Here is a 22,188-nt window from a genome sequence, read left to right as displayed (position 1 = left end):
TCCCATCTCTTGGGAACAGGGTACATCTCTGAACAGGAGTGGTCAGATGGCGCCCTCCCTGTGGCGTGGGGGGACAGCACAGCTCAGAGGGGAGGGCCACTCAGCCATCTGTCAGTGTGCCCTGGAGCCTCCCCTAAAGTCTTATTTGAAGGTCTGGGCTCAGACTCAGCTCTGCAGAGGGACCGTGTGCCACACGCTGGGCCAGGGAGTTAAGGGACAACCAGTGTCCTCAAGGCCACGTTGGTCACAGCTCCTCAAGGAGAGGTGCATCAGGGTGACTGCGGGGCAGAGCAGATATCACAGGATCCCCCGCCGCCCCGATGTGGGAATTCTTCTTCCTGTGCCAGCCGAGGGCTTGGATGACCACTAGCCTGCATTAGCTGCATTGGTAACCACCTCTTCAACAAGATGGGCCGAGGCCTGGGGGTTTGATCTTGGTGTGCTCACGTGGGTGATGGCTGCTGGCCCCAATGTCTCGCGTGGCTCCACACCCAGCTTTCTCTTCCCAGTCCAATGCCCAGAGAACTCAGACCCACAGAGAGCCACCGCTGCCTGACAAGGGGGCCCTGACACGGCCGTCCCAGAGATGGTGCCTGGGCCACTTTCCAAGCTGTCTGCTTAACGAGAAACCCACTTCAGGGTGGCCAAGAGTCCCTTGTGCAACCTCTTGGCTGTGTCCAGGGGCCTATCAGGGCCCATCAGCTTCATTTCATTTATTTTAACAAATGTGTATTGAGCAGAAAAAGAAGTTTACACTGTTGCCAACATGACTAAGCCACAGTCGGGAAAAGAACAAACCAACAGGCTTGTCCTAATTGCTTCTGTCCCCCAAATAATAAACCTTGAATACTTCTCACAAAGTTGGACTCGCCAGCAGAAACATTTGGCCCCTGAGTTTCCCTGTGCTGAAATCTGAGCATAGTGTGTGAATGTGACGGTTGTGACACACTTGCTGTTTTCCCCCATGAAGAGACGACTGTAAACATGGTCAGCTTGGTCGTTTGTAATTTCCCCTTTAAACACATGTGCTTTGTATTTAGCCTGCCTGTCTTTGAAGGCTAGCTCACTCTCAGTTTTCACAAGTGAACGTTTTCTTCCCTTCTGTGAACACAGGGGCTCTGGTCCTCCGCTGAGAGCTTCTCCCAGAGGTTCCACGGGGGCTCAGAGTGCCCCTTGTCCAGCCCTGGGCCCCTGCGACCCTGGCTCCTCTGGGGAATCTCGTGTGATGTGAAGAAGCCAGATCTGATTCTTGGCCACACTGGCTTCTGGTCCTGACAGAGCACAGCCAATTGCACACACACTGGAGTGGGATGTGGCCTGACAATTAAGTGATTTCTGTCAGGGGCCAGCAGTGCGGTTTCTGGAATCTGATTTCCTGGTAGCCTTTTCAGAGATTTGCATATAAGGTTATGAAGATTATTATTATTGAAAGGGGTGTGTACTGCTAAATTTAGAAGAAAATCCCCAAATTAATCCAATTTCCAACAACGATGCTTCCTCTCAAAAGAACTGATGGAGCTTAATTAACTACCTAGGTTAGTTACGTGCTACGCTACACCTAGGTTAGGTGATCGGTGCTCTTAAAATACACTGGCAGTGCTTGTTTCCACCGCAGATTCTACTGGTTCCTCCAACTTGTATAAGAGTTGGTAAAATTATCTATTTTATAAATATGAAAAAATTTTGAGGAAGCAAATTGATATGTTTTATCTATTTCTCGAAGGAGCTAATAAATCAGATTGTAAGATCTTTTAAAATCTAATGGAGTAAGCTCCTGGTCCAAACATCTCTTCTTTGAAGCAGTATTACCGTATCAATCACTTACGTAGACGTGAAGAAGCCAAAGCTTTCTAAAGCATCGTTCTACTTTCATGCTTGAGATCTGTTGGCTCAGAATTTTTTTTCTGGCTAAAACTGTAATTCAGGAGGGGAAAGAAGAAAAAAGGTTTTGACAGTTAATTAATGATCTTGTTGCTAGGTTACAAAATAAGAAGTAAAATCATTACTGTTAAACAATTTAAAAGTTTTAATATCTAATCTATAATTGTATACGAAGAAAATTATGCATCACATTCTAATCTAGAGGATTCTTTGGAAAAATTAAGCTGGTTTAATAAGTTTGGTCTAAAATGCTTTATACCTTCTCCCTGATTTCACCACCATTACAAAAACAATGTGAACACAAGAGTCTAGTTTGTGCAACTCTTGGGTTTATTTTGTTGTGAAAAGCCCAATTATTTTGAATGGCTTAAATTTCCTCTACTTTTCTTTCTGGTCATATAAAATACCGTCCATTTATTTAAGATTATAAAATTGCAAAACAAAGAGTTCACCTACATTAATGACAGTAAGTAATATTCTTAGAAAAAGAGAATATTTTGTATAATGCTAACAGATCACACAGATTTGATGTGTCAATTGAAATTGTAATTTCCAGATTCTTAGTTAACTCTATGACCTTAAAATAATAGTAAACTTGAGTTGATAATACACGATTTTTGGAAGCTTGAACAACATGAAATATACCCACTGTTACTTAGTACAGTACAGTGTGGCTGCAGTAACAGTTTGAGAGCTGTGTAGATTCCTTTGGGTTATGTTCATGCACACAAATATTTTTTTAGGAAAGGTAAAAAGTGTGAAAATCAATATAACAGATTACACTTACACAAGCTGGAATGAAGCACTCTTTTAAAAAAAATTTTAATCATACATTTTATTTAACCTAACTCATATAGCCACAATATTAACATTTCAACATGTAATAAATATAAACAATATTAATGAGCTATTTCACACTTTTCTATTCTGTCTTCAAATCCAGTGTTGATTTTTATACTTACAGCCCATTGAATCACTCTTTAAATGTCATTTTGTCACAACTGAACTTTCAAATTTCAAGAGAAAAAAAATTTAATGAGAACTTAACATAGACCATGGACTAGTATGTCATCAGGATACTTTAAAAAGAACAATTCTGTAGATTATAATGACAAGTACTGATTGTCCTTGCCTATAAAACAATGCTAACGAAGGTTAAACTCTCCCAGTTCCTGGAACATGGCAGGCTCTTCCAACACCGCTTTTTCCAGGCTGGTACTCCCCTACCTTCCCTCCTCCACTTACACGTCATTTCCTAAGGAAGGCTTTTCTGACCATCTGTGCCCATTATAAATTCTCTTAACCCTCGGAATTGCCTTGTTGAGCTTCTCACAGTTGTAATAAATAACTTGCTTATGTGATTCTGAGTTTAGCGTCCATCTTCTTTGCCAGACCATATACCTTATAAAGACAGAGACTGAATGTTTTCACTCACCTTTCTGCCTTTCTCCCTGAGGGCAAGACAACTGTACATGCCCAGAGTGCTCAGTAAGCATTGTTGGATGCGTAGATGAAGGACCATTGCAGCAGAGGGGGCTTAGAGACACTGGGTCAGGGAAATTGAGTCAGGACGTTTGTTTTGTGGTTTTATGGTGGCTCCCGAGTCAATTACTCACAGAGGGACAAGAGCTATTGAAGGAGATGGAACTTTGAGGACATCGGGTTCCAAACTCAGAATACAAGAGTTTGGAGTTATGTACTGCGCTACGATCGCTCACTCAATAAGGACTTTACTAAGTATCTCCTCTGCGTCAAGCACTGGGGGTAGACACAAAGGTAAAGAAAACAGCCTCAGTCCTGCCTTCACTGCGTTTATAGTCTGGCCCAGGAGACGGACATTAACAAGACACCTACCTCTACCTCTACACGCCGAATATGGTGATAACTAAGTCAGGTGCTGGGAAGAGAGGTCAGAAGGACTCTGACAGCCCCAGCTGGAGGTTCCCTCACCGGAAGGTGCTTGCTGAGCTGCAATGGGAAGAAGAAAGAGGAGGAACAGGCCAAAGGTGGGCCTGTTGGGGGGCAGCTCTCGGTGGGTCTCACATTTCTGCAGATCTTAGGAGCTGTGTCCTCCCAGACTGCATTTCCAACGATGTTTGTGTAGCCAACAACCTTGCAAATGGACACAGTGTTTTCCTCTGGAACAAACGCAGGTTTGTTTACTGTCCAGTATAAGGAAGATAGCATCTCCCTCCAGGTCCCAGGAGAGGGGGCTTCCTGCCCATTAGAAAAGACTGTGTTCCTTAAACTCAGCTCCCCTGCTGCGTTGCATGCTCCAGCATCACCCTCCAGGAACTGGGGGCCAAGGGAAGTGTATTACAGTACTAGCTGTTGCCATTAAGACTATGCAGATTAGGACTTGCTGACAGGAGGGACAAGCCACCCACCCCTGGTCGGCCAGTAGCTCTCAGCATCCAAGCTTCCACTTTGGGGAAGTGAAAACCCCAGGGCCATTCTGGTTGAAAGCTGTTTCAATACACCCAGGGCCTGCAATGAGCCAGGAGCAGGGCTGTGCCCTGTCCCCAGTCACAAGCGAGCAGCAGATGGGGAGTGGGCACCTACTGCTTATGAGGTGGTTGGTGCAAAAGTCACCAACTTTCATGGGCTCAACTGCAAGTGGTTATTGTAAAAGGTGACCCAGAAACAGTAAAGCAGGAGCTCATGCCGGGACCCTAAGTCCCGGCACACTGAGATGCCCAGGCAGCCTCACAGGAAGTGACGCAAACGTGACGGTCATGCTGCTTGCTGTGTCATGAGCAAGTCCTCTGTCTCTCTCCTAGGTTCTCGTGTCTCTGGCCACAACCCATGACAATGGCTGTCTCATGAGCTTGCAAATGGCATAAAGCCTTCATAGTTAGTGACAGGCATGTAGACAACGTATGTAAAGGCTCCGTGGTGGGAGACAGTAGAGCAAATGCTCAGGTTTGGCGAAGGTGTGATGGGTGGGGTGTAGGGAGTGAAGGGGCGTGGGTGACCTGGGCTGCTCAGCCTTGGCACCGTGGCCAACCCCACTGAGGCAGGCCCAGGGCTACTTGTCGTGAAGCCACTTTCCTGCAGAACATGTGAAATTAATAAACTGAGTTTGGGGGAGCACAGAACAACTAGTCTTGGGCCAGTCCGAGCCTCGGACATAATTTTTAACAAAGGAAGAGAGTGAAAATAGGAGGTGATTTCTTAACACCCTGCACTCTGTTATGAAAAGTTTGCGTGCGTGCTGCTTTGTAACACCTCAGTTCGAAATTAGAGGAAGTCCACTTCTCAGTGCCCCAAATGAAGGTGAAAGTTATCACCGACTCTCACTGCTGTCGATCATCTAGGCACAAAAGGAGTCAGTTGCCTTCAAAGGGAGAAGCACTGACCCTTTAGTATTCACAGAGTACGACTCTGGACACACTGCTTTTTGTCCACTCCTTACAATAAAAAGAAGGAGGACTCATTCCAGTTTTACTGGGAGAGGAAAGGTAATGAGAGGGAGACAGGGAACGAGGGAGAGAGCTCACTCACCCAGATCTAACATGGGAAGGTTACTTAATGTCACTGTAGAAATAAAGGAACTTTGTTGAGAAGACCTCTGACCGAGTCTGGCTCTTGGTGTCCTGAACTTTTCACTCACTGCCTGTTAATTACTTTACAGCCTGCAGAGAATGGCGTTCTCCTGGATCAATGGCCAGAAAGTGTATCCACAAGCCGGGCTCCAGCCTGCACAAGCCTTCGGGAGCTCTGCTCTTCCCCGAAGACTGATGAGGACTCATGAGGGAGGGTGGGTTTCAGAAACAACACCGAGAGAGGAGCAGAGGTGGTGGAGATGCTCAGCCTGGGAGTATCAGGAGTCCCCGTGTCCCCCAGCACTTGGCCGCAGTCCCAGGCTGGCAGCAGACCCTTTCTGCTCGTCCTAAGTGGCCTTTCAAACAAAAAGCACCAGCTCTAAAGTGTTCTCTGGAGCTTCCCAGGCCTCCCAGACTTTTCCTGTAAACAGTCAGCACCTGGTTGCTGAAAGGCCTCTTCTCTCAAGTCAGGCTGTGGGAAACAGCTCAGAGAGAGCTTGAGGGGGAGCATGGGTCAGGCGGGTGCTGGATGAGGGGAGAAAATCAGCAACAGCCTTGTTTGGGCCAGTGGGTTACAGTTTCAACACAGCCAAGGGCAAAGGTACACAGGCTGCCAGAAATGCCCGGAAAATGTTGGCTAGAAAAGCTACAGATGTGGGAAGGAGGTCTTTGGAAGGGAGGCTGAGTCACCCTGGGAGCCCCTGGCGGTCACTTGGTGGCTCTTTTGCTGGCAGGTGCCTCATGAAGAGGGGCCCAAGATTTCAAAACTCTCCGGGTTTCTCAATTGTCCCAGGGCTCCTCCCACAAAGTCCCAGACTGGTGGTTCCTTCATTGACCAGCTCTGTTTCCATAAATGGGATGGTTGGAGGCCGGGGCAGTAGTGGGATAGGTATAAAGAAAGTGTGAGGCATTGGCAGCTGGGCGGCAGGCACAGGAAGAGGCCACAGCTGCCCCTCTCTGCTGCAGCCACCATGGGTCTGGGGGTGGCTCGCACAGGTCTCTGGGCTGGGGATGCCCAGAGCCACTGGCCGAGGGACGTGCTCTCCTACCTGCTGGGGGAGGGCAGGTGCACGCAGCAAGGCCCTAACCCTGGCTTTCTCCTCAGGTTTGGCAGTCCTGGCGCTGCTCCAGAGCTGTAAGTAACCTCCCTTTAGGTCCTGGGAGGCGGGGCTGTGGGGAGGACGTCCACAGGCGGTACTGGCCGAGGGGAGCACTTTTCCAGCTTCTTCTGTGATTCACAGGCTCAGAAATATTAACTCTGGTAAAATGCAGATGATAAGTATTCTGATGTTTGTTATACTATTTCTAGTTTTCTGTATATTCGAAATGTTTCAAAATAAAAATCTTTCAAAGGCTAAGGCTCCATGAAGGCCTGTTGGGAACCACTGAGCGGATGAGCGCCAGCCCCCGCTCCTCCCCCATCACCTGCGGGCAGACAGGCTCCCTTTGCACCAGGAGGGATTCAAATGAGAGCAGAGGAAGGACTGCCCGGTCCCTTGACATTGTGCCGCAGCTTGGGGGTGGGCTGAGGGGAGCTGCTCTGGGTGGGTTACAGGTCAGGGCAGAGAACAGGCGGACCAGAGCCTGTCAGCCAAGGGCCCTGCAAAGCACCACCCTGGAGGCCGGGTCTGTGACACGGGCTGTGTTGGGCTGGGTCCCCTGCTCTTCGGGGAAGCCTTGTTTGCTTGCAGCAGGCCCCATTTCATCCTGTTCTTAGTCTGCAGTATGCTCACATGGCAGGCTCTTCTCCAAGCATGTTCAGAATAGGCCCGATTTCCGCGGGACAGCCGTGCTTTCACTTAGCATTCGGGGTGCTCACACCCCCTCCCCCGCGCCCTGGACCTGAGCTCAGGGCTCAGCACAGGCCCCCCTGAACTCCTCCTCAGGTGCAGCATACAAGCTGGTCTGCTACTACACCAGCTGGTCCCAGTACCGGGAGGGCGACGGGAGCTGCTTCCCAGACGCTGTGGACCCCTTGCTGTGCACCCACATCATCTACAGCTTTGCCAACATAAGCGACAACGAGATCGACACCTGGGAGTGGAATGACGAGACGCTGTACGGCACCCTGAACAGCCTGAAGAGCAGGTCGGGCCACGGGCCAGGCTGGGCGGGCACGTGACGCCTTGGCAGGGCTGATGCTCGATGCCACCTGGAGACGCCAGTGCCGAGCTCCTCTGGGAACGTCCCCCATCTGCCAAGGGTACCTCTCCAGGGAGCCTGGACACTGCTCCCTCTCTGGGTCGCCACGTCCTGGCGTCGCCGCTGTGGGGGACCGAAGTGGTCTATGGTGTCTTAGAATATCGGGGCTGAGAGCTGGAAGGGCCTCCAAGGCCTACGGGAGGCTGTGTCACAACAACTGTGCTCTTCCCTGCGCCCCTTCCTTGTGCCCACAGGAACCCCAATCTGAAGACCCTCCTGTCTGTCGGGGGATGGAACTTCGGTTCTCACAGGTACGACCCACTGCTAGAGGATGATGGGTACAGGTGAGGAGGCTGCACGGGGGTCCCAGCGCCCCAGACGGGCTACGCGCAGGAGCCTAAATCACTGTCAGGGGCCCGCCTCGTGTGCCGCCGAGAAATCAGAGCCCACGGGGGAGGGACCCTCGCCAAGAATCACACAGCAAGTTGACAGTGGATGGTCTGCTTCCTTGCCAACTCTCGTTACAACTCAGACCTGACAAGGAAGGACTTCTGGGGGTACCGTCCTAAGGGCTGGACGGACACAGAGGGGAAGGATGGGGCAGCTGGGGAGTGGAGACCCTGGGAGACTTCCTGGAATGGCTACAGTTGGAGCAGGGCTGGCAAAGGGGGTGGGGTAACAGCTCCCACTTACTGAGGGACGTCTCAGTGTCAGACGTCTTTCCAGCCATTGTCACATGTTATCCTCACAATGGCACAGAGACATTACATATATCCCCATTTTCCAGACGACGTCTCTGAGACTCAGGTGAGAGCCTGTTCAGAGCCGGGCCTGGAACCCAGGGATGTCGGGCTCCAAAGCACATGCCTGGAAGAGGCTCCTGTGGCGGCCGTGGCCTCCTGGAGCTGTGGGCTCAGGGCCCCTCTTCCTCGTGGCTCAGACACCCCTCCAGAGGGCTGAATCGTCCAGCGTTTCAGTGCTGAGCACTCTTCTGGGCTGGTTTTGGTCCTAGATTTTCAAAAATAGCCGCCAATGCCCAGAGTCGCAGGACTTTCGTCAAGTCAGTGCCGCCCTTTCTACGGGCCCATGGCTTCGACGGGCTGGACCTTGCCTGGCTGTACCCCGGAAGGAGAGACAAACAGCATCTCACCAGTCTGGTCAAGGTATTGATTGGGGCAGGAAAGTGCCACGGAGGTGGGTGGACACCGGGGAGTGAGCTGGGCAATGCTGTCTCCACCCGACAGCCTGCTGAGGGCAGGTGCAGAGGGGCTGACGCGTCCATGCTTCAGCTCCTGGGAGCCGGGCCGGGAAAGCCCAAGGGTCTGGGTCCCGAGAGCTCACAGAGCAGGAAGCCGCCTGTGGCCAGGCAGGGCTGGGGTGGGGTCCTAAGAGGCAAAGTACTCACTCATCACTGCTGCTCAGTAGAGTGTCACTGCATCAGGGACACTGAGCCACACCTGGGAACAGGCCACGCATGTCCAGTTACCCCAGAGCAGTGCTTGTCTAGAAAAATTGTGCACAGCACCAACATAAGGCACCTGAAAACTGTGATCTCATGTGCTGGCTCAAACAGGCACCAAAAGGCAAATTTCTTTCAACATCATACGTCCCATCATACAAGGCACGTCACGGTCCCTCCAGGGCAGGAGTAACTGTGTGCTGCTGGGTGTGCCCTGGCCTTGTGGAGACGAGACTGGGCTCAACAGTTTTTTAGGAAAAGCATGGGTGCGCCGAGTCCAGCCGCGCCAGTCTCCCTGCACAGGCCCCTCCCACTAGCCAGCCTCTCCCCCAACCAGGAAATGAAGGCTGAGTTTGCAAAGGAAGGCCAGAAGGGGCCAGAGCAGCTCCTGCTCAGCGCGGCTGTGTCTGCTGGGAAGGTTGTCCTCGACCGCGGCTATGACATCGCCCAGCTGGCCCGGTGAGTCCACGTCCACCTCCCCTCCAGCAATGAGAACCTTGCTGTGTGACCTTGAGCAAGTCACTTCCCCTCTCTGTGCCTCAGTGTCCCCATCTGCCAACGGGGCATAATGAGCCCTGTCCTCCCTTTCTCATTTGGGGGACAGTGCTGACCAGCTAAGAGTTGCCGTGGGCACGTGTGAGGAAAAGGCAAGCGGAGAAGCTAAAGAGCAGGCACTTGCTGCGTGTGGAGCTGAGCAGAGCGGCTCCCAGCAGATGCACTGCCAGTACTGACACTTGTCATTTCCGGGCTGCCAGGGAGCCCTCTGGGAACACAGCGGGGGGGGGGTGACCTCCTCATCTGCCCCCCCCTTGGAGGGAAGAAGCACTGTCACTTCAGAATTGCCTTTCTGATGATCTCAGGGGGCTGCAGACTCAGCGCCCAGGTGGATGACCGAGAGGGTGGCAACGGGGCGGTCCCAGCCGTGTGCCCCAAACACCTGAGGTCGTGTTCACACAGCCCCTCACACAGGACCTGTGTGGGTCGCAGGTCCTGCTCTTTTCTCACAGCTGTCTGTTGATGCCACTTGTAATCTGCACTCACCAAGATGAACTTGGTGGGAGAACGTGACATGTCACCCCCAAACATCTGCTGCGGTGAATGGAAGGGCTCCATTCCTGCCTTAAGTGCACGTGTGGGGCCCTGAGCCCCCCGGGGTGGTCACTGGTCACTGCTGGGTTTGGGTCAGTGGCTGCCCGTCTGCCCTGCTCACACCCTGCTGGGCCCCCCTCGGCCCCCACCCCCCACAGACACCTGGATTTCATCAACCTCATGACATACGACTTCCACGGAGCCTGGCACCAAACCACCGGCCATCACAGCCCCCTGTTCCGAGGCCAGAGGGAGGCACGTGCTTACAGGTTCAACAACGTGGTGAGTGCCCGGAAGGAGGAGGGCTGGCCAGTGCCCACATGCCACGCCCAACTCCTCAGTCCCCTGCCAGGGAGGGGCTGTGGTCCTACTTCACAGATGAGGAAACCAAGGCCCCAGGTCTGTGCGTCCTCCAGGGTCTAGGAAGACAGGACGCCGCAGCACCGTCCAGGAGCAGGGCCTCTCCTGACCAGGCCGCAGGGGCTGAGGAGGCAGGAGTCTGGTCTGGACGTGCTGCTGGCTCCTAGGGAACCTGAGCCAGTCACCTGATTTCAGCACCTTTCACACAGTAACAATCGCTCTGTGTGCTCGTGAGGAGCTTTGGAGGCTGAAACTGCACAATGTCTCTTAGCCTGACGAGGTTCCCGGGAGAAAGGGGGGTCCTGGGGCCTGTGGAGATGCACCCAGCCTTCCTAGCTAACCCTGCCCCCCTCCCCGCCCAGGACTATGCTGTGGGCTACATGCTGCGGCTGGGGGCCCCGGCCAAGAAGCTGGTTATGGGGATCCCCACCTTTGGGAGGACCTTTACCCTCACCTCTTCCGAGACGGGTGTGGGAGCCCCCACCTCAGGACCGGGAATAGCAGGCCAGTTCACCAAGGAGGAAGGGATCCTGGCCTATTATGAGGTATGGCTTGGGGCGAAGGTCGGCCTCCCACTGCCCCCTGCTCTGCTCCTTCGGGGATGAGAACAGTGTTCCAGGGGCCTGGGGGAGGGGCGGCCAGGCACACCCAGCCTGCAGCACAAGCTTCCTGAGCGCCACCAAGAGGCAGGGGCTTCTGATTCTGGCCAGCCTACCGCTCTGTGAGCCTGGGGCCAGGCCATAGAGTCAGCCACACAACTCGGGGACATTTGCATCTGTTTTACACAAGCTTGCAGGAGGCCAGCAGTGTCCGGGGGCCTAGTAGCCAGGAGGATGAAGCAGGGGCTGAAAGAGACTCGGGGAGCTGCACCCTGTGGTCTCAGCACAGCTCCCTGCACCCTGCCTTGCTCTCTGCTCAGATTTGTACTTTCCTCCGTGGAGCCACGGTCCACAGACTCCTTGACCAGCAGGTTCCCTATGCCACCAAGGGCAACCAGTGGGTGGGGTACAGTGACCCAGAGAGCGTCAAAACCAAGGTAGGTTCCCAAGGCCATGCCCAGGATAAAGAGGGAGAGGGACAGCCTGCTCTGAGCAGCCGCCAGATGTGGGTTCCCTGCGGTGTACCAGAGTTTCAGGCCCCAACGATATCTGGCCTCCCCTCTAGGTGCAGTACCTGCGGAACCGGCAGCTGGCAGGTGCCATGGTGTGGGCCCTGGACTTGGACGACTTCCGGGGCGTCTTCTGTGGTCAGAACCTGCCCTTCCCTCTCACGAGTGCCATCAAGGACGCACTCACTGCAGCTTAGCCTCTGTCCTCCTGCCAGGGAGCCGGGTTGCCCACCCCATGAACCTGTCGCGCTCCCTGGGACCCCCCCTTGCAGAGGCCACAGCTCTGAGGCCGGAGCTTCGCTCTGGGGCAGGGCTGGAAGCAGAGCGCCTGGAGGCAGCACACACTGTTGATGAATGTAATACTCGGTGGCCCCAAGCTCAGCACATGGGGATTTCCTCCAGCTCCCTTCCCCAGGCCTCTGTCTCAAAGGAGACCATTTGGCAACCTCCACCACCAAGGAGCCTACTGCCACCTCTGCAGAGCCCCACTTGAACCCCCAGGAGCACAGCTGGGCCCCGCCCACCCGCCAGCTGCTCAATAAAGCACCAGAGCTTCATAGCATTGGCACTCGCTTCAGGACCTCTTTGCAGTGGCGCCTGACTCACCAGGCCCACCTCGCCCATTTCCTATGGTTTCTGTTCTCCCGGGCTGGGGGGGCCTGGGTTTGTGGAGGGGGAGGCCACCATGGCCTCGGCCAGAACCCAGGGCGTCCCAAAGGGAGCCCGCATCCTCAAATCCATCTGCCCTGAACTTTGCCCGAGAGGGCGAAGCCGTCCAGCCGTCTCGGTGCAGCTCTTGATGAGAGCAGCCTTTTCTGCTCCCAAGGCCAGCACACAGGAGGAGGACGCAAGCCCTTCACTCCCAACCCTCCGTGTCCTCTGACGAGGGAGGTGTGGGCACCAGCCCAGGGCCAGTGTGGAGAGCCCTGACCCCAGACGCAGGCTAGAAAGGGGACACCAGTGTTACCTCATGCACCGTCCCTTCATCCCAGGGCTGGAGCCTGCAGGCCTTGGGAGCCGGCCGTCCAGCCTCCCCTCTCCTCCCCTTCCCATTGCTGCATCAGCCCTCTGTCCTACTCTTTTCTCCCCTGGGGACACACTCGGCCCTCAGACCAGCAGAGATCCAGGCTGCGCTGCTCAGGCTGGCGTGGGACACGTGGGTGGGGAGGAGACGCGCCTTGTGTCCAGGGAGAGGCCAGTGAACGCCCAAAACATGGATTCATTCATGGGTTTCCTGAGGTTTGGACCAGCTGTGACTTAGCCTAGTGGTTTGTGACACCAGCTTGAGGTGTAGGGAAGGAAATGCCTATTAGCCTCCCTGAAATCTGAACCAGTTGGAGCTGGGCAGATGCAACTGGTCCCAAGGTCACAGCCTGGCTAAAGGCGGAGAGAGTGGGAACTTGGCCAGAGCCTCAGGGGTACCTGACATTTCACTGCTGGCCAGAGGACCGAGCATTCCCCCAACCCCGCCCCCTGCCTATCCCACCAAACGAGGGTCTTTGAAACCCAGGGGCTGTGAGCTCTTCAGGGCAGCCAAGTCTCCACCCTTCCCCCTGCACCCCCTCACCCTCCCCCAGCCTGGGACAGGCTCTGCAGAGCTGACTCAGGGTCTTGACCAGTTAGTCACGTTCACTTATAGCTGTAGACTCAGAGTCCAGGGATGGAAACCTGGTCTCCAGGCCCCCCCACCCCCTGCGCACAGCACACTGAGTCACCTGGCAGAGGCCCCCAGGCCCTGCACTGCCACCCCCAACAGGGACGCTCCTGCGCCCCAACCCTGGGAGGGACACTGCCTGTGGCTGCGGGCCCTACGTAAACTACATGTGAACTGATTCCTAAATATCGCACGTGCTAAAGTGTGTGTAAAATTTATTTTTTAAATTTGAAGAATTATTATACAATGAACACTTGTGTAACCAACACCCAGGACAGGAAACGTGACCTCATTAGTCTCCTGAAACTCCACGCAGAGGCCACCACCATCTGCTGCCCTGTGCTCTCACCCCCTGGACATGCCCCAGAGGAAGGCAGCCTGCTGTAGTCTGCCGAGTTCCCTTGGAGGGTAACACCACCTCCACACTAGGTGCGAACACACTCCACAGTGACGGGTGCCTTCTGCTGAAGGCTGCGATTGTCCCCAGGTTTGGGGCATGAAGCAGAACACCGCAGAGGGTGTTTCGGGCATGTCCCCTGCGGCACACGTGTGGGTCGCGTGCTTTCAGTTCTTCTAGATGCCATCTCGCTTCCCAAAAGGAGGCTCCCATCTACCCTGCCAGCGGCACCGGAGCGCTCATTGCCTGTCCCCTCCCCGGCATGTGGTGTTTCCAGCTTATTAGCGTTTTCCTGGATGAATGAATCAATAACTAGAAATTTGTACCTGCCTCGTTTCCTCCACTGCAAACGCCTGAGCCTTGCCCCACTTTGAAGAGTTTCAGAGTGCGGCCACCCGCCAGGGCCTCCTCCACATCTGCATTACGACTTGAGCCCACCCCAAGGGCCAGGGGTCCGTCATCTGGAACAGGCAGGGAAGGGGAGGCTCAGAGAGGCGGCACCAGGGGCCTCACATCCCCTCCTGGGGTCCCGTGGCTGGAACACCTTGCTCAGTCCCACCGTGGCCTCCCACTTCCTCCTTCTCCAGGGCCTTCAGCCTCAGGCCCCAGGGGATGTGAGGATGGGCAACCGTGGGACCCCAGGGGCAGAGCTGGGAGTGCTCCCCAGGGAGGCTATCTCAGGCTTCTGGGACCCAGCCCCAGGCTGAGGAGCCCTGGGCACAGGTGACCACAGAGGCCTACACATACTAAGGCGGGTTCATTCTCCAGATAGAAGCTGTCATTCCCACTGCCCTGACCCCTGGCACAGGTTCCTGCCAGCGTCCCACCTCCTCAGTCTGTGCTTTCCTCCCATAAGGGCACCAGCACCTGGCTGCTGGGGTCCAATCGCGGTGACGGTGAGTGACAGATGGGGCACTGCGCTCCACAAGGCACCCTGCAGAAAGGTCCCTCCCCCAGAGCTATTCCTGTCCTAGGAGCTCCCCGCCCCCCAGTCCCCCCGCCCTGACCTGACCCCACAGCTGGGAATCATTTCACTGGGGGTGGGGCCGCCCCTGCTATATAAGCCTGGACCTAGGTGTCCCAGGCACCCCAGAGGCCAGACCCTCCACTGCGGACTTCTGCACACTGCAGCCTGACCCCCAACCAGCCCAGCAATGACAGGAGAAGTCACCGCGGAGGCCCCTGCCGATGGCCCAGAGGAGAAGGCCTCTGAGTTGGCCAAGGGGCCCCCTGAGCCCTTGGAGGAAGGGGCAGCATCAGGGAGTCCCGGGGAAGAGCAGGCTCCAGTGGCGAGCCCTCAGGCCCCTGTCCCCCCGGCCACCAAACCTGCACCCCCAAGTGAAGGTGACAAGAGGTGGGGCAGGTGGGAGAGGGAGGCAGCGGGAGCTCTTGGCATCCTTCATCCTCTCCCCCGCACTCAGACGTGCCCAGTGCCCCGCTGCTGCTGACCGTGGAGGACGTGAGTGACAGCTCGATGACCGTGAGCTGGGAACCTCCGGAGAGGCCAGGGAGGCTGGGGTTCCAGGGCTACGTGCTGGAACTGCTCAGGGAGGGAGGTGAGCTAAGCCCTGCACGCACCCAGGGGGGTGGGCTTGGGGCACAGCAGAGACAAGCCCCCAGACCCTGCCATTGGCCAGTCAGGTAACGCAGTCAGGGGGAGCCCACATGACCTCAGGAGGCCCTTATCCTCCAGCTCCAGGGAGCCCCTGAGTAGCAGCACAGAAGGAGGGGACACAAGGCAGTGCTCTGATGAGAGGTGAGGGCCATGCTACATCTCAGCGGAACCCTGCTGAGGGCGGGGGGCAGAGGGCCAAGAAGCTGGGGGGTGGACGGCAGTTAGACTCAGAGACAGTGAGAAAACTAGGGGACGGGGGTCTGGCGACATTCCCGCTGTCTGCTGTCCACGGCAGCCACGCTCAGCCTGCCCTCTGCCTCTGCCCCGACCGTGCTGTGTGACCTGGCAAGGTGTCCACCCTCTCTGAGCTTCAGCCACCCCACCTATGGCCACCATTCCATGGCTCTAACGTCAGGTGTCTGATGCCATTTGAGAATGAGAAGTCAGGGAAGGGGAGCCCGGAGAACATGGGCCCATAGAGGGAGATGGCTTCCCTAGATCACCAGGGAGCAGAGTGCCCATGGCCACACAGCCAGGGCCCTGTGCCCTCTCCTCTCCGCAGCCTTGGAGTGGGTGCCTGTGAACGCCCGGCCCATGATGGTGACCCAGCAGACCGTGCGGAACCTGGCTCTGGGAGACAAGTTCTTCCTGCGTGTGGCTGCCGTGAGCCTGGCAGGGGCCGGCCCACCAGCTGTGCTGGACCAGCCTGTCCACATCCGAGAAACCATTGGTAAAGCCCATCCTCTCATCTGCTGCCCCCAGCTCTCCCAGGCACTTTATCTGACAGATGGAGAAACAGAGGCCAGTGGGCAGAGCGGACGGGCGGTCACGTCCCTGCTCCCACACACGCGTGCATAAGCCACGTGCTGTCAGCATCTTGCCTTAAGAAAGTCCCAGGTTCTTCAGCAGTCAGGGGCCTCTGGAGGTCCAAGAGGCCATTTCCCTGAGTGGCCGAGTCCCCAAGCATTAGGGAAAGGGCTTCCTGACCCCAGAAGTGACCGCGCAAGCGCCCAGGTCCCGGCCGCAGGTCCCGCGCTAGTCATCCCACCCTTCCACGTTTCCAAGCACAATCCCTCCTGCAGCCGTGGAAGCCATTTCTGCCCATTTTCCATCATTTCCTATGGCCTGGGTTCCAGATCTCCCCCAGGGTGGGACCAGAGTGAAGTCTGCTTCCATCTGGTCCCACCATGTCCCTGGGGGAGGAAGCCAAGGGCCAGGAAGGCTTCTCCACGCCCACAGGGCAGCGTCGCACTGGGGGCCTGGGAGGCCGGCTGCTGTCCGTTGCTGAGACTTCTATTTGCAGGCCGACCCTTGCTCCCCTTCCAGAGCTGGTCGGGTTTCAGACTGTTAACGGCAGTGAGTCATTTGGTCTAATCCAAAGTCTCTGGGGACAGCCCAGGGTCCCAGGTGAAGAGAGACACAGGCCAGCAGGTGGTCTGAGGCCTTCTCCACCTTCCCCTTACTCCCTCTCCCCACCCCCACACTTCTGGCCTCCAGAAAGGGGTTTCATAGCCACACAAGGGGTCAAGTTTGGATTCACGGAAATACTTCTCAACTCTAGGGCCTGAGAGATGTGGGACCCATAGGGAGCTTAGAACTATGGACTGTCACACCTCTCTGAAGGTGACCAAGCCTATGGTGGCAACCCTCCCAGAACCTGCTTTCCACACAGGACCAGTCATGTCCCGCCAGGTGGCAGAGGGTCTGCTCAGCGGTTTCCAAAACCACTGAGGGTCCTGGACCTTCCCCAGGGGCCCCGGGGAGCTGAGACTGAGAGGCTGCAAGAGCCCGGGTCTCACCCCGAAGCCCGACGTTGGCAGCCAGACTCGGCACCCACCACTCCATTGAAATTCCTCTGGCAGGAGAAAGGGGGGTTTCCTGGAGAGAAGAGGCGGAGGACGCTGTGAGCACACAGGGCACACAGGCCGTCCTCACGGGCAGCGCAGGGCGGGGGCCTGCCCAGCGTGCTCGGCCACCTGCAGCTGCCAAGCCTTCTGTGCCTGCCGCTTCCAGAGCCAAGTGCCACGCAGCTAATCCTCAGAGACACAGTGTCCCTTCCCCGTCTGCTCCCCTCCGTCCTGCGCACCAACTGCTGCCACCTGTTTGCTGCTCAGATGCCTCAGTCACCGCCACCCCAGAACAGCCGGCGCAGAGAGTGGCTGGGACTGCTGCAGCTTGCCTCGGAATTCCCCGTGGCTGTGGGGGCTGCACCTGGTTAGGTGACAGCCAGGAAGGTGGTCTGATTTCAGGAAGGACTTCCCAACTGTGAGACTGAAGGTGGTGGGAGGGGTGACAGAGGAAGAAGGGGGTATGTCTACTGTGGTGTCATTTAGGAAGGGACAGATGCTAACCCTCCGGTGACCTGGACACTGGGCCCCTCGGCGGCAGCGTGCTGGGTTGGGGTGGCAGAGGCATCGCCCCTGTTCTGGGCATGCAGGCCACAGGTGCAAGAACCCACTGCCGGGCAGGGTCCAGGCACCCAGCACTCACACCACAGGGACCTCCTGGCTTCCAGGTTCCCAGGCGCCTTGGGGTTTGGGCCCCTGGGCCTCAGGGACAAGCTCTGCCCTTCCCACAAGGAGGTGGCCCCGGGATGCAGCCAGGAGCCCTCACCCACCAGCACCCCACTGCTGTGCTGAGCCTAGACTCTTGCTTTGATGCAGAGCCCCCCAAGATTCGCGTCCCTCGTCACCTGCGTCAGACATACATCCGCCAGGTGGGAGAGACGGTCAACCTGCAAATCCCCTTCCAGGTGTGTGTCTCCTGCCACGTGTGAGCGCAGGTGGACATCAGGGCCCCATGGGAGCAGGTCAGAGGAGCCCAGGGGATGTGAGGACCGGCCCCGCCCACCCTGTCATGCACATTCTCTAGCCTGTGGACAGGACAGCCCATCCCAGGCTGACTGGACACCTGGACGGGCGGCTCCGAGCAGCACCTGTGGCTCCAGCCCCTCCCTGCTGCCCCTCGTGGGCAGGGCTGTTGGGTGGCTCCCAGAACATACCCCAGAGACCCGGAGTTCGGGGGTGGGGACCTGGCTCCTCCTGCACACCAGGGTTCCTCTCTCCCAGGGGAACCCCAAGCCTCAGGCCTCGTGGACCCACAACGGCCACGCCGTGGACAGCCAGCGGGTGAGTGTGCGCACCGGGCAGCAGGATTCCATCCTCTTCATCCGCTCGGCCCAGCGCTCAGACTCAGGCTGCTACGAGCTCACCGTGAAGCTGGAAGACCAGGAGGCCAAGGCCACCGTCCACATCCTGGTGATCGGTATGTGCCGGGAGGCTGCCCGCCAGGGCCCCAGTCACCCTCCACCCCCATCCCACACCTCCTACTGCAGAGCAGACCTCATGGGGTCCAGCCAGGGGCGTGTGAGAGGAGCAAGACCTTGGGTGCGGGGCTCTGTGGTGGCCCCCACCCCACTCCCTGTCACACTCTGGTCCTGCAGAGAGACCTGAGCCCCCGAGCAGTGTCAGGCTGCTGGACGTCTGGGGCTGCAATGCTGCCCTCCAGTGGACACCGCCCCAGGACACAGGCAACGCGGAGCTTCTGGGCTACACGGTGCAGAAGGCAGACAGGAAGACGGGGGTGAGGCCTCCTGGAGCAGACAGGGTGGGGGCCCAGCCCCCAGGAGTCCAGGGACTGAGTTCTAGTCCACCTACTGCTAGCCTGCCTCTTTGTGTGGCTTATTGGCAAGATCTGTTTCCTGTCTGGGCCTCAGTTTCCCCCTCAAGACTGTCAGGGTAGCTCTCTGAGGCACCTCAGACTCTAGGTGGCACTTGTGGAAATGTCATGGGCACAGGGATCACCTGGGAATCCTGCTAAAATGCAGATTTTCACTCGATATGTTCAGGGTGGGGCTGAGATCCTGCACTTGTAAACTAAGCTCTCAGGTGGTCTCAGTTTGCAGGTACTCAGGCCACACTTTGAGTGCAAGGCTCCAGAATTCTCTGAGAACCCCAGAGAGGTCACCCGAATGACCCAAGAGCTCCTCCCAATTCAAACTCCCTCAAGCCCAAGGCTAGAAGGTTCAACCCGCAGGGACTGGGCACAGAATGAGCCCTCTGAGGATGGGGCAGCGAGTGGGGGGCAGGGTGAGAGGTGAGATGACAGGCCGGCTCCCTACAGCAATGGTTCACGGTGCTGGAGCGCTACCATCCAACAACCTGCACCATCTCCGACCTCATTGTGGGCAACTCGTACTCCTTCCGGGTCTTTTCGGAAAACCTGTGTGGACTCTCTGCCTCCGCCGCTGTCACCAAGGAGCTTGCCCACATCCAGAAGGCAGGTGGGTCTGGGCCAGGACCAGCGATGCTGGTTCTCCCCCTCTCATCTCTGCCTTTTCCTGTGGGCTTCTCACAGGTGCTGCCCTGTCCACACCCACGCACAGATATACACACCCGCGCACACATGCACACCCAACCCCATACAGCTATGAATATACCCACGTACTGGAACAACCGTAAAGACACGGATGTGGGGACTGATTTAACAAGCACATCAGAGCAGACCCATTCCAACAAGAAGCCCCGGGTGGGAGGCTGTGGATTCTAAAGTAGCATCATAAAGTTCGCTGGGGCTCACGTGCATGTCCCAAGGGAACCAGTCTGAAGGGCAATGAGCGTGGACAGTGAATTCTGGCAAGTCTGCTGAAAGCACAGCCCTCCCAACCCTAATATGACGCCACATAGATAGACAAGAGAGATACGAGTATTTACAGTCTCCACACAGGGCATGGCCCCTGCGTCACATGTGAAATTCCAAGCCCTTTCTCCCTGTCACCCTGTGTGCTCCAAGGCCCTCCCCCACACAGAGTCTGGGAGGATCCAGAAGGCACACTCTTTCTAACACCAGCCTGAGCTGCACAGAGTTAGGAGGACATTTTTGTTTCAAAAGGAGAGCCAGTCTGGTCTACAGAGACAAACAGAAATGAAATGCTGGTCTCCACAGTCAGCCGAGATCCGTCACCTCTCTGGCCTCCCTGCCACCCAGGCACTTTGCCCCTTTGAGACATTCTGCATCTGAGCTCCACACACTGGCCATGCCTGGCTTCATAACGGCTCTGCCCCGGAACCACAGACGAGTGGTCAGGATGAAATGGGGTGTCTCCGGTCCTGCTGATGCCGAGACCTCGCTCCCGACCATCGTCTCTCTGCCCAGAGGGACGGAGCCGTCATGTGCTCTTCCATCTTGAAGGCACATCCTCCAAGGGCCGTGTTTCCCGTCTGGCACATGGGGACAGCAGTTGCCCTTGCAGAGGGGCGCTGTGCAGACTAGGTGACATTGCTGGGTGGAAGCTTCAGTGATCACCTCAGGAAAAGGAGACCTCAGAGGTCTCCTGCAACTGCACATTCACCCCATTTTCTCCCTGAACACAGAAATTATTGACAAACCTAAAGGGTTTGTGGAGAGAGACTTCCTAGAAGCCCCCTCGTTCACCCAGCCCCTGGCTGACCACGCCACCACCCCTGGCTACAGCACTCAGCTCTTCTGTAGTGTCCGGGCGTCACCCAAGGTGAGGGGGTGGTGGGGGCAGTGGGCTGAGGGATCCCACCAGCGTGTCCCCCTGGGCCCGGAGATGGCCTTGGAGGGCCGCGCGCAGCCCCCAGCCCCCAGCCCTCCTGTGACCTTGCTCCCACAGCCCAAGATCACCTGGATGAAAAACAAAGTGGCCATCGAGGGCAACCCCAAGTACCGCGCCCTCTCTGAGCAAGGCGTCTGCACCCTGGAGATCCGGAAACCCAGCCCCTTTGATTCCGGTGTTTACACCTGCAAAGCCACCAATGCCCTGGGGGAAGCATCTGTGGACTGCCGGCTGGAGGTCAAAGGTGAGGGTTGAAGAGGGCCTCTCCACGGATGGGAGGCAGAAGCTACCTCTTCCCTGGACTGGAGGAGGCTGAGCGCTGAGAACCAAGACAAGTCCAAGGGCAGCAGACAGAGGCCAGGCTGTCAGGACTCGCCACGAGGGAGGATGGCCCACGGTGGGCAAAGCAGTGGGGTGCACCTTGAGCCCCCGTCCTTCCTTCCCCACTTGGGTTCTCAGCAGACACCCCCAACCCCGGCTCTGACCTGTGGGATTTCTTCCAGCCTCAGCCACTCACTGAAGAGCAGGTGGAGGAGGCTGTGACCAAGGAAGGTAAATGGCTCCGCCTACCCCGCCCCCCCACTACCTGGGGCAGAGGCTGGGAGCAGGGGTGGGGTGAGGAGGGAAGGGGCAGTCACTCACCCACTCCCAGGGCATCTCAGAGACACGAGGGCAGCGGAGCAGGCAGGCGTTACCAGTGAGGCCAGGACGGCAGTGACCTAGAGGGCGACTAGGCCTGGCACTGGGTGACCTCAGGTCAGGGCAACCTCTTAGACCCGTCTTCCCATCAGAAAAGGGGGGACAACAACCTGTGCCTGCCTTCCCTGAGCAGGTGGTTCTAGGCTCTGGACAGTGAGGAAGTGGGCAGAGCTCAGACCCGGGAACTGGGCCCCAAGGGAGGGAGCGCTGGGGGGGGGGAAGGAGGGCTGCTCCCCGCCCCAACCCCTCTTCAGCCCGGCTCTGCCCACTCTAGGGGCTCATGGAGTGTCTGATCTGCCAGCTGCTGAGGGCCTGAGAGGTCAGGCACACCAGGCCCGCCAAGCCCAGGACCAGCTCCATGAATGCCCAGACCCCCATTTCCACACTGACGGCGGTTGGCTCTGATCCAGGGCACCAGCCTAGCCTCCTCCCGCCGTGACTGGAGCCCTGAACCCAGGAATGGGCCTGGCAGACCAGCCCAGGCTTCCCGGGCACAAGGGGCCTGGAAGGTGCAGACACTGGAGTGAGAGCCTCTGCAAAGGGTTGTGTGCTGGTGAGAGGCAGTCAAATAAAAGTGTGCAGTGACAGGGAGCGTCATGGTGACGGCGTCTCCACGTAGGATGTTGCAGAGGCACCAGTAGGAGGGGACCCAAGGAGTCAT

The 22,188-nt window shown here is 56.9% G+C and overlaps 2 protein-coding genes across 3 annotated transcripts; both read left to right on the top strand.

Annotated features, from left to right (window-relative positions):
• The first annotated feature begins 5,530 nt into the window (after positions 1-5,530).
• Positions 5,531-12,146, top strand: CHI3L1 (chitinase 3 like 1). Its single transcript, XM_019750841.2, has 10 exons — positions 5,531-6,422; positions 6,532-6,561; positions 7,313-7,514; positions 7,823-7,879; positions 8,581-8,731; positions 9,365-9,486; positions 10,275-10,398; positions 10,839-11,021; positions 11,396-11,512; positions 11,641-12,146. Exons 1-10 carry the CDS (start codon positions 6,398-6,400, stop codon positions 11,779-11,781), a joined length of 1,152 nt encoding a protein of 383 aa, XP_019606400.2. The 5' UTR covers positions 5,531-6,397; the 3' UTR covers positions 11,782-12,146.
• A 2,400-nt stretch (positions 12,147-14,546) lies between these two features.
• Positions 14,547-21,957, top strand: MYBPH (myosin binding protein H). Of its 2 annotated transcripts, none has more exons than XM_074317159.1 (11): positions 14,547-14,979; positions 15,057-15,191; positions 15,813-15,980; positions 17,914-18,002; positions 18,319-18,514; positions 18,693-18,832; positions 19,373-19,532; positions 20,623-20,759; positions 20,886-21,072; positions 21,332-21,380; positions 21,829-21,957. In XM_074317159.1, exons 1-10 carry the CDS (start codon positions 14,790-14,792, stop codon positions 21,346-21,348), a joined length of 1,419 nt encoding a protein of 472 aa, XP_074173260.1. In that variant the 5' UTR covers positions 14,547-14,789; the 3' UTR covers positions 21,349-21,380; positions 21,829-21,957. The 2 variants fall into 2 exon arrangements, with proteins under 2 accessions (XP_074173260.1, XP_019606399.2); XM_019750840.2 differs by having other exon boundaries at positions 21,802-21,925.
• Positions 21,958-22,188: the final 231 nt, after the last annotated feature.

Source organism: Rhinolophus sinicus, linkage group LG12 (genome assembly GCF_036562045.2).
Source record: "Rhinolophus sinicus isolate RSC01 linkage group LG12, ASM3656204v1, whole genome shotgun sequence".
Classification (NCBI taxonomy): domain Eukaryota; kingdom Metazoa; phylum Chordata; class Mammalia; order Chiroptera; family Rhinolophidae; genus Rhinolophus; species Rhinolophus sinicus.
This window is presented reverse-complemented; position numbering and strand designations above follow the sequence as displayed.

Excerpts from the sequence above, each read along its gene's own strand:
- CHI3L1 (XM_019750841.2), top strand. The coding sequence starts at position 6,398 with ATGGGTCTGGGGGTGGCTCGCACAG. Across the intron at positions 7,515-7,822 it reads CTGAACAGCCTGAAGAGCAG|GAACCCCAATCTGAAGACCC; the intron begins GTCGGGCCACGG and ends TTGTGCCCACAG. Across the intron at positions 10,399-10,838 it reads CTTACAGGTTCAACAACGTG|GACTATGCTGTGGGCTACAT; the intron begins GTGAGTGCCCGG and ends CTCCCCGCCCAG.
- MYBPH (XM_074317159.1), top strand. The coding sequence starts at position 14,790 with ATGACAGGAGAAGTCACCGCGGAGGCCCCTGCCGATGGCCCAGAGGAG. Across the intron at positions 15,192-15,812 it reads GGAACTGCTCAGGGAGGGAG|CCTTGGAGTGGGTGCCTGTG; the intron begins GTGAGCTAAGCC and ends TCCTCTCCGCAG. Across the intron at positions 18,515-18,692 it reads CGTCCACATCCTGGTGATCG|AGAGACCTGAGCCCCCGAGC; the intron begins GTATGTGCCGGG and ends CTGGTCCTGCAG.